The sequence below is a fragment of the Haemaphysalis longicornis genome, unplaced genomic scaffold, assembly GCF_048455015.1.
Source record: "Haemaphysalis longicornis isolate Haplotype H1 unplaced genomic scaffold, Haemaphysalis longicornis Haplotype H1 scaffold_3, whole genome shotgun sequence".
Taxonomy (NCBI): Eukaryota; Metazoa; Arthropoda; class Arachnida; order Ixodida; family Ixodidae; genus Haemaphysalis; species Haemaphysalis longicornis.
Genome location: NW_027526335.1, coordinates 90681514 through 90693006, shown reverse-complemented (window position 1 = coordinate 90693006; position 11493 = coordinate 90681514). Strand labels below are relative to the sequence as shown.

Here is an 11493-nt window from a genome sequence, read left to right as displayed (position 1 = left end):
TGCAGAAAACTATAGAGTCCAGTTTCGGCGATGAATGCCAACAGCGTCTTGTAAAGTGGGCCGTGCGCCCACCGATGAATATCGGGAGGTCGCCCTGGGCGATGTCCTGTGGGCCCCGTGTGTCGAGCTCGGGTTGATTGAAGCCCTGGACCCTAGCACGTTTTCCAATGTCGCCTCAGCAATAAGGGCAGGGCAATAGGGACAGGTCGCGGAGGGATCTGCAAGACTAGTAGTCCGCGTTGCTCGCACAGCAGGCGTCAGTTCGACGCCCAGGCGGATTCTTCGAAGCACGACCTCTTCACGGCGGGTTAAGCCGCCAGGAGGGTCAGACCCACGCGGAGGGAGAAGGGCACGCGTGGAGCGCCGAAGAATATCTTTCTTGATGAGCAGGGTGTCTTCCCGCGAGAGCTGCAGAAATGGGAAAGGGTACACCACTTGCTGCGGGTGAGCGGTTGAGTTGGCGAGAGCATGCATGGTCGTGCTCCGGCGGGTCCAGAGGATGCGAACAGGGCACGGGAATGATTGGAGTATCTACATTGCGGCAGACGCTTTCAGCAGACTTGGACTTGTTTTCTAATCGCAGGAAGTATCCTAATACGCTCTTAAGCTTTTGCAGCGTTGCAGTCTATCTATAAAACGGAGTATTAACCTATGAACTGTGAGCCTATGGCCGTTGCTCTGACCGCACCATTATCTTTCCGTTACCGAAGTCAACCTCGGAAATAAAATTTCCACGAGCAGTTTGGCGGCGTAGCAGTGAGAAGAGCTTTAATGGTCCAGAGCGGTACAAGGCCCTTCTTTTTCTTTTTGTACTTAAAGGTGGAAAAAAATGGGGCACGCGAGGCAGTTCAAACACACGCAAAAATGTAAAAAGGCTTTACACAGTTCACTCACATTTCACACACGGCGCTAACTCTTCCTGCAAACACACTTTCAATGAAAAAAAAAGAGACATCAAAGCAACAACCCGGCAGCAAGGCACAGCGCATGGGAGACAAGAAGAAGATCCTAGATGAGCAAAGTGTACACAGACACCAGTGTCCCAGTTGCCGGAGCCAGTGAAGACAAACAAAGTTCCTCAAGCAGCTTGATCTGTCGGAATGATGCACGTGCAGCAGCGAGTTTCCGTCACCGGGGGGGAGCCTTCACTGGAGTCCGGTTACTTGGACTTGTTCAAAGGCGCTGTGGCTTTCAGTACGGCGAGTACTTCTCCATGAATTCCTGCGAAATCGTCTGAGCGGAGGACTTCGTTAGTACCCACCCTATCTGGTTTGCAAAAAAAAATTTTTTTGGCAGCTCTTTTCACGGCCTTAGAAACCGACACTGTTAATAAATTTGAACACAAAATTGAATACCGTGGTTCCTCATGCGTGTGTTCGAAGAGAGCACTTTGCCGTCGAAAATGATTTTCATCGAATGCAACAGTGTAGTTTTACTTTATAATGAATGTATAACTAGGCTAAGTATCAAGAGATTTGATATAATAACTTAACAATCGCAGTAATTTTCAAGAGATTTGATATAATAACTTAACAATCGCAGTACAAACACGTCCTAGACCAGTGATGCAAGAAATCTCGCCGAAATTATGCGGCTTTTGACTACGTTCCTGACCCAGTAGGAAGGCACACGACGTTTCCAGGCCGCCGTCTAAGCCTGGTCGCCACCACTGGCTCCCCTTTTCACTTTCTCCTAGTGGATTTTAATGGTGTGTCAATCAATCAATCAATCAATCAATCAATCAATCAATCAATCAATCAATCAATCAATCAATCAATCAATCAATCAATCAATCAATCAATCAATCAATCAATCAATCAATCAATCAATCAATCAATCAATCAATCAATCAATCAATCTGATTAATTGATCAATTGATCATACAATTAACCAATCACTATCGATCAATAAATCACTCAAATCAACCAAAAAAATCAATCAATCGATCAATCAATCAATTGATCATCCAATTAACCATCAATCGATCAATCATCAACTAGCACTATTAAAGCTGTCAGAACCGATACACTAGTACTATTTCCCTAATGCGGCCGTTGCTATGTCCTCGATTTCATATCGTGAACTTTAGAAACTATCCGACCCCATTTTTTAACTCGCTTTCTGTCAGGTACTTGCGGAGTGCCGCTAACCGGAAGCTGGCGTAATCTTAAGCGTCTTAACTGACACCCGTCATGGTCATGGACTCGCCTTTCTCAGTAAACCTAGGCAAACACCTCTCCAAAACCGCTAAACTGGCATACACGGTGACCCACATGTGGTGTGTTTGCAGCCATTGCCTCACGTGTATAGGCGCCGGTCGCACAGATGCCTGCGTGCGGCATCGGGATATCGATGCGCAAGACATTGGCGCAAAAGTACGCAGCATTCCGCTGGATGCCGGCATGTCGGGCAATCAGCGAACGCTTTGCAAAGAGAAGTTCATTAGCCGCCGACTATGGGCAGGGAAGAATGCGGCCCTCTCGAGAATCCATGGACGTTCCGCGGGCCTCGCTTGTTTTATCGTTGAAGGCTCAGCAGGGCGAACTAGCCAACTTCTGGGACATACCTCGCACGGACATAAAGGCGATTTTTACGACCAGGCAGACACTTTGTGTATGCCTTACTTTTTGCATCGGGAGGGTGTTCAGCGGACGAGAACGTTAGTGTTGACCAGGAACGGCGGGCACTCCGTGTGGCAGACAATTGTACGGTATCCCGCGTTCTACCGCACCAACCCAGATTTTCGGCTTATCGAGTACAACAGACTAGCGAAACGTTCACAACGATTTTTTTCTCAGCTCTCTTGTGATAGGGGAAAGAAAAATGTTTCCGTGTTGTTAAAATAATCTCGTTTCTGGTTTTGTTATTACTGGGCTGAAACTAAAAAGCAGAATAACAAGTAGAAAAAAATGACTACCGCGATATAATCCCAGCCTCACTTTAAAAATAACCCATCATTAACCCTTTATAAGGTGGTGCAATAAAAAAAAGATGAATAAACACAGCGAGTAGAGAGAGACCAATTTTTTTCCAATGTAAATCTGGCGTACAAAAGTAGTAGAGCATCTCGGAAACAAACGGTATAAGCTTTCCTAAGAATGTAAAATTCTAAAAATTCGGAAAATACGACCTTAAAAGCTTGAGCTAGGTCCGGTCATGCTCGTGGCCATACTCTGGCTTTAAGTGCAGTCCTTTAGACGCTTAGCTACAACAGCGTGTTCATGCGCAACTAGTTGCATTTGCAAACTGCCGAAGCATACGCTTTACAAACACGTTGGAGACAACAGCAGTGTGACTTCGTAACGCCACCGTATTTTTGTTCAAATCCAGCTCAGGACAGGCAGATGAAGGCTGAAAGTACGAAAGCTGTGTCTTACGAAAGACAAGCGCTTTACTGACTGTACTCAAGTAAATTCCCTTTTGAGCACTGTAAAATATTCTTTGTACTGCAGTCAGGAAGTCAATCATGGACTTGCAACTACCCTGCATAAAAAAGAAGTATCCAAGAATAGCAAAAATAGCGCAAAGAACGGGACAAGAAAGAACAGGACAAAGCGCTGTTTCGTCCTGTTGTTCTTGACCCGCCCTTGCGCTGTTTTTGCTATTATTGGATATGTGCCAACCAGCCCAAATTTTTACTTGCTGAAGAAGTATCCAGACGTATGGCCGTGTATCCCTTCACTTCGCTGCATATGGCGTCGATACACGACAGTCTTCTGCCGCCTCTAACGCAGAAGCGCTTGTCTTCTCTACCCGCCCCCCTCTCATGCTCTTCCCCTCCCTTTCGGCCTAGGCCCGTGCATAGATGCAAGGGGAGCAGTGGCCCAGGAAGTAAGGGTTCAAGCATGTGCGTTTGCTGCCTCGTTAACACGTATGCCGGTGTGGGCATACAACACCAATTGCATGGGGTCGCTCGGGAGGCGTTGGGGAATAATTTTTACGGCCACGGGGGTATTAAATCTTTTGTGAAGAGTCGGATGGCCTGCTGCGAGTCTGGTAGGATGGTGTTTGGGGTGGTACTCTGTGAGCGCAAGGGCAGCGGCCACCTCCTCCGCTGTAGGTGCGGATGAGGTAGTAATACAGGCAGCGTGTGTGTAATACAGGCAGCGTGTGTGTACTGTACTTAGGAACTACCTGCTTGACATTTAAATTTCTTGTGGTATATTAATGTTCCATTTTTTATTGTATCTCGTTGTTTATATTTTGCTTGAAATCTACTACTTGTTATAACTGTATCTAAAGTTCTATTTAGTTTTATATGTTGTCTCTGAAAACATAGTTATGTATTGTTCAATAGTTCTGTATAGTTTTATAGTTTGGCTTTGTATATTTCGTTCTTTATGGTTCAATAGTTCTGTATACCTTTTTATTTTTTTTTTAACGTCGCTCGTAATATTTTGTGTATCGTCATCGGAGGTCCCGCGTACGGCTTCGGTCTTGGGACCTCCGTCTGTATTACAACCCATATGTCAATATGTATACATCCCTGAATAAAAATTGAATTGAAAAAAAATTGAATTGAATAGGGGAAGGGGGCGTTGTTGTCGGGTCCGTACCGCAAGGGCATAGGCCGGTCTGTGCGGTTATTCGGCTTAATCTGCGTGCGGGGCGTATTGGGCTGGGAGTCGAGTATTGCATGGTGAGTTGCACGAGCTGCTCGGTGGTTGGCGTGGAATATGGGGTGCATGCGACGTGGAAGTGGTTCGATGAGAATGCGGGCTCGGATAGTGTGAAGAATGGGTTGTATGCCCATTCCTGAGTATTGAATGGGTAAAAGGTGTATGTCCTGTGTTTTGGTGTTTGTAAGGGCTCTTGGGTGTGGTGGAGGGGCTGGCGAGTTGTGCAGTGTTTGTGCAGTGTTTGATTCTACTGGGGTCTATGAGGCTACAAATTCGCCCTACAGGGAGTTCAAATTGGATCTAGCTAGAGTTTGGCTGCGTTGTTCGATTCGTGTTCTGCGGTGTGCTAGTTTTAGCCCTAGTTTGGGTTTTATTCAGTGTTTCTGCTAACGGAACTGTTTTTCGGTGCTACAATAAGCTTCACACAGGAGAATATGATGGCCGGCGTATGGGGTGACGATTTTGGGTCATGAGAGATGTTCTCTGTTCATTGGCGTGTAGGATGAATGCGATTCATGTTTCGAGCTTACTCTCCGTGTTAGGTAGGGGGATGACTAGAGTGACGGTTAGGAATTTGTCCCAGGTCATTCGTGTGTGTTGATTTTGTCGGGGGCGTGTATAAGTGCTGCAGATAATTTGTCTCGGCGATGGAATGATCCCTCCCACAGGATTCTCGTAAAAGTGAGTTGCATGTGACTTTTGGGTGTCTTGTGTTATAGTTAGTTGGGAACTGTGTCATTTTGGACGCTTTTGCCTACTCTAAAGCAACGCCAGCCCTACGCACATCGGTTAAGACCAGATACGCTCGTACTCACACATTGCCAATTTTATACCTTCCCGACGATTAAGAACAATCATTTATTTGTGTGCTACTCCTCCTCCTTGGCGAAGACAGAGGGAAATCACTTAGATGGTTTATGGCTATAGGGGCTAAGCCGTACGAGCTCGCTGCATGATCACAACTAACGCCTTAACAGACTTTTTGTTCGGTGAGTAAGCAAGCTTGAAATCTACACACGTTTTCGGCCCGTTGCTGCGATACTGGGGGATTCTACGAACAAATCTGGCCATGTAGTCCGCTTCAAGTCCGAAGCGTCGCAGAAAAGCCCTCCTTACGGGCTTTTCTGTGACTCCGTACTATATATTTACCGGCATTCGCTTCGAAGCCGAAGCCTTGCGTTGGAGTCGAGTTTGGCTAAACTTGCATTTCAAGCCTATGTGCTATGCACGTTAAACAAATGTTTTAACACTTCAGAAGCAAGCGTAACACACATTGTATTCCCTACAGCGCTACTTCAAATGTACTTGCCGCTCTGTGCATCTTATAGCGAACTTTGTAGGCCATGCTATTTGTTAGGGTGTGCGTCTTCCCCGTCAAATACGGTTCGCCACCTGTGACGGCCTCACCTTATCGTGCTTGGATCCTAGATGGCGCCTCAGGTGCAGCAGGTACTGCACAGTGAACTCGAACACTGTGGCCTTGTCCGTTTTCTCACTCAGCCCCGGAACCAGCGAGCGTAGCGTCTGGCAGGCATTCTTGATCCGCGTCCTGCGAAGCACACGACCACTTTACTCGGACCGACTTCGTCACTCCCGTCCTGCACGGTCTTACCGTGCCTATATAAAACAACCAGCCACTAAACAAAGGCGCTGAAGTCGAGGCGAATGTTGTGCGGGAATCACGAGGGTGTTTATTTTTGTCCTAATATAATGTACACCATGTCACCGTAAAATGCGCGTATACCTACGTCAAGGATTACCACGACTAAACCGACTTCTCGGAAGCAGCCTAACACCAAAGCACGACACTGATGATTAGTAGGCTGTGGAGCACATCCCGGCGGCTGATGCCTTGTTTTTTTTATGGAAATTCCCGCCAAAAAATAACAGTGTATGTAGCAAAGTTACACGTGACATTGAAGCCCACTTGGTTTGACAAAACTCACAGCGCAATGCGTAGCACATTTCACAGCCTTTTACAGCGTTCTATACAGTGGCTAGGGTGTTGTGCTGCTGAGCCCGAGACCACAGGTTTGATCCCGGCTGCGGAGGCTGCTTGTCTGATGGAGGCGAAAAGCAAGAATGCCGGTGTGTTGAGATTTCGGCTTACGTTAAAGGCCTCCAGGTGGTCAAAATTAATGCGGAGCCCTCCACTACGGCGCACCTCACAGTCCTGGTGTTGCTTAAACCTCCAAATTAACAGCATAGTTTGGCGCGCGAGATAATTTTTGGCAGAGGGATTGAAATCAATGGTTTAAAGTCTCGGGAAGGATAGGCTTGCTCCTGTAATTTATGCAAACCCAAATAAATTACTCTTTTATGTTCTCTTCCGCAAACTTCGTGCGGCGTAGAAGAAAGTTAAACCGGGAACCAGCCAATGCGAGGAAAGGGCGTAGCGGCCCCAGCGAACGATGGCCGCAAGTACACCCAAAACAATGTCTGCCCTAAAAAACTATGCCCACACCGTCTTCCGACATCAAGTAAAGCAAGCAGGATCCTTGGCAACATCTGATTGCACGCAGTTTTAAAACCTGATCTTCATGCATTCTAGCCTTTGCAGGCCTGCACCAAGGTAGTGAAACCGAGTAGAGCCTTCAGGCAAAGAATTTAATGTAAAAATATAAGGCAAGGTGGGAAAACCTAAGTACAATCTCCTACTGAAGAACTGAAGAGTCGCATACGAGCGCCAACGCCCAGAGTATCAATATCATTCAAGTGTGTAGAAAGAGAACACACTTTGGCAACTATATTCATCAACTACAGCAACGGAAGTGGCACGAATGACCCTATTTATTATCTCTAGAACGAATCCTTTCCCAAAGTCCTCGAACCGCCCCTGTCCTGCGCTTCCAAATTCCATTCTTAGCACCTAAACTTCCCTATTCCATCCCGTCACGGAGTTTTTGGTCCTTTTCCACTTCTGGTTCGGAATCTCGGTAAGCAATCTGTTATAGTTGACAAGTTGTCTGTTCTTCGCTTAACATTACCCGGCTTAAGCCCAGTTCTTTGTCCTAATTTTAGCTATGATCTCAACCTCAATTTCGTTGATCCATGACGATAGATTCCCATTACGAGCCAGTACTACTATTTATTTATTTATTTATTTATTTATTTATTTATTTATTTATTTATTTATTTATTTATTTATTTATTTATTTATTTATTTATTTATTTATTTATTTATTTATTTATTTATTTATTTATTTATTTAAACGTATATTGCGAACCATTTAAGGTCCCAGCAGGAAAGGTACCGCACGTTCGAAGGTACAACAAGGGTACAACAAAGTTACCACAAAATCGTTACTAGGATATATCAAATTTAAGAAAAACATGTCAATCGACATCAAATTTTACGCGTTTTCACATGGCAGACTACACACACTGCAACACAACCCAAAATCAAAGAGCCACCTTCTTAGGCACACAACATGTTAAACGAAATAAGTATTGTGCAAGTCAGGAAACAAAGCGCATTTTATGTTGGAATGGAAAGTAGAGTTCAGTTTTGGGGCAACAAATTCCACTCAGTTATTGATTTCGGGAAAAAAGAGTGATTGTAAATATTAGTTCTTGCGAAGATTGGCTCAATGCTGCAGCTGTGTTTGTGACGGCAAAGCCTGGAAGAATCTTTTACCATATAATTATCCGGCTTTATTTCTAGTTTAGAAAAATATATTAGATGGAGTAAGTTAAATCGAGCAGCTCGTCGTCTGTCCTCAAGAGGTTCAAGATTTGCCAACTGCAACGTCGTTGATGGGGAATCGCTGTAAATAAAACGGACTGCCAGGCACTGAATTTTTTCAATCTTTTGTGCATAGCTTTTTGTTCTTTCCGTGGATTTTTAGGCTAACCAAACTTTGCCTACTGTTTGCTTCTGAAGTTGTACCCACCAAATCGCCGTTACATCTCAGTGCTTGCCGGCTGCCTCCCCGCCCTTTGCAAATTCCAGTTTGGTATATTTTTCGGGGTTTGGACGAACACTGACTACTTATTCAAGATAGTTATACGTATTCAAGTAAATAAACCAAATTTATCCTATTTGTATATTTAGAAAAAAATCTGTGAAGGATGGTTCCATAAGTTTTTCTGCACCCCCTAGGAAATCGGGCGAAAAATGCCGCAGCAGTCGGTAGCGCTGGTGTATGGACGGGTGGCGTAGCCAGTTGTGCCATTGATGTCAGACTTCTGTCGCTGGTTGTCGTACATGTTACACATGTCACAGCAAAAAAGACAAAAAGAACATTAGACTGAAAGTGAAGTTCGAACAAAGTTTGCCATCAGTTGCAGTGAGCCTCTTGGTTTAATGATGTTCAAAAGCTACAGTTTGTGTCCTCAAAATAAATAAAACACAGGGTATGAGCTAAACTTGCCGCCCACATTTGTTTTACATTTACATTCTCCTCCATCGCTAATTGTCTTTTGCTTAATAAAGTGCTTAGAATACTTTCGCCATTCCCGTTTCAGCATACACGAGTTGTAGCGTTTAAAATAATAGACGTTCTCAAGCTTAGGTATATTTACTGCGTTAAAAGCAATTGCTGCGGCTGGGAGGGGTCTATTTTAATTCACGGCACTTTTTCCACCTATATAAGACTTGTTCCTCTAGAGCCTTCAGTGCCGTGTTGAAGGTGGTAGCCAGCGCCGCTTCGACAGCCCCGCATTAAACACTGAATATATTGACATTCACGGAATAGCAAGTACAGAAAAATAGATTGCAATACAAGCTTTGCCGGCGCTCAATCAGCAAAAACATGGACTGCGTTAACCGAAGGTTCTAATACGTACACAAGCAGTCAAAATAAACGGAGCACGGGTTGGAGAATTTAAAGAGAATTTCTAGTACATGTGCCTAGCCAACAGCATTTAAATGAATTTTTCATAAAGTCTTTCTAAACCCGATTGGGCCGCACATACGCAATTTATGCCTACAATCGCATAGGAGAGAAGTTACTTTAACATCATGAAGCCGTGCTCCGTTTACTTTTGATTGCACTTGTACACACACACACACACACACACACACACACACACACACACACACACACACACACACACACACAGAGAGAGAGAGAGAGAGAGAGAGAGAGAGAGAGAGAGAGAGAGAGAGAGAGAGAGAGAGAGAGAGAGAGAGAGAGAGAGGAGAGAGAGAGAGAGAGAGAGGACGAACGAGGTGCATGGAAGCGCTCGGGAGCTACGGTGCAGCACCCTGCAGTCCTTTCTGGCTACTGATCAAACTACGTGTCGCTCTAAGGGAACGTGATCCCCGCGTCTACGCTGCTCATTACTGTTGCATGTCAGGCGACGTCGCCAGAAAGCGCGACCGAAAACAGTGCAGGTCGTTCTCGTTGACATGCTTCGCCTACAAAAGTCAAATCAGGCATAAACTTTTATGAGGTAGGCATAGGCTATCGCACATCACCTCCTCTTCCGTTCCTTCTCGTTGTGATTCTCTCGCCCGTTGAAAGGCATGTAGTAGGGCACGTTGTCCAGCGGTCCCACCATGTGCTGGATCTGGCCCATGTTGGCCACGCGGGCCACGCCCATCAGGTCGTTTCCAGCGGCGTCCCCCGCGGCGCCGCGGCCGAAGTCTCCGTTCGAAGGCCCGTCGTCTCCGCCCAGGGCAGCGTGCAGGCCGCCGTCAGCACCGACCGGCCCTCCGTTGCTGGTACCGGCGCCAAGACCGTTGGAGGCTCCACCGGCGGCTCCCGCGGCTGTAGCCTGTGGAAGTGTCATGTAGGCCGCCTGCACAAGCCCAATAGCGGCCGTGACCGATAAACTAAGAAACGCGGAAGAATAAAAAATTCGTGTTCCAGTGCGACACACCGGAAAAGAAAATGAAAAAAAAACTGAATTAAATTCATCAGGGACAGTCAAGATGATGACGCGGATAGCACCGAAGCCGCGGCCGCAGAACGGCGCTGGTTCGCCTCATTCCTCGTAGCAGCGAAGCGGAAGGTGTTACCAGACACGAGCGAAGGAGGCGGAGAAGCAGGAGCGGCGAGTAATTACCCGAAAAGGCGAAGGCGGGAGCGATCCGACCCGGGGGAACAGCACGCAAGACAAACGGAATTGAAAGAGAAGCAAGAAGAGAACGAGCGTGCCACGAGCAGCAGGTGCAGAGCTCGAGGTTCAACGTGCCTTCCCTTTCCCCCCTCCCTCGCGCGAAATTCGCGCGAAATTCGAACAGGAGCCCGCGCGAAATTCGGTAAGCGAAGGTTTGAGGCCCACACGCGATGGTCACGTGCACATCCGGCCACCAATCACATGGACACCAAGAGCCAGTGACACGCTGAAGCACGTGTAGACTAAAACAGGTGCGGAAGCGGCGGGACTTAAACCAGACGCGCAGCACAGCTCAATAGTCTAGTTCTTAGCCCGATTAACGGTACTACATAAAGGTAAGCACCAACGCCGGCTTCTGAGGAGTCCTCTGGTTGACAACGCAGAACTCCGACGCCAGTGCTTCATGGCTAGTCACCGGGATTGATGCGTCGACCTTCGCGAAAGCCGCTGTCGTTGGACCATCATGTGTGAAGGCACCCCGAGCGCCGTCATCTCCTGTTACGAATGCTTTTCTAAGGCCGCTTGCAACTTGGATATAAGAACTAGTTGCGCTCCGTTAGCGGGGTTAATTTGTAGATTCTATACAGTTATTTCGTGTTGCTTTTCCCCGCAGAAATACTGTGAACCTTGTATACGTCTATCCCGTTCGCTTGTATTTTGTAACACAGCCAGCGAGTACGTTATAGTTTATGCTGTCTTGATATTGTAATTTGGCAGTGAATTCTTTTGTGACATGACATTGCTTTTTCTTCATCGAAACTCCGACTTTCTCTCGGTACACTGTTACAGGCGAAAGCTGGGCAACAAA

The 11493-nt window shown here is 46.4% G+C and overlaps 1 protein-coding gene across 2 annotated transcripts; it reads right to left on the bottom strand.

Annotated features, from left to right (window-relative positions):
- Nucleotides 1–750: 750 nt before the first annotated feature.
- On the bottom strand, nt 751–10364 carry LOC144173326 (uncharacterized; the record flags this gene model as incomplete). 2 transcript variants are annotated; one of them, XM_077701807.1, is given in 3 exon segments in its annotated part: nt 751–1233; nt 6027–6168; nt 10042–10364. In XM_077701807.1, coding segments are annotated over 3 exon segments (507 nt in total), but the record flags the coding sequence as incomplete, so codon positions are not given.
- Nucleotides 10365–11493: the final 1129 nt, after the last annotated feature.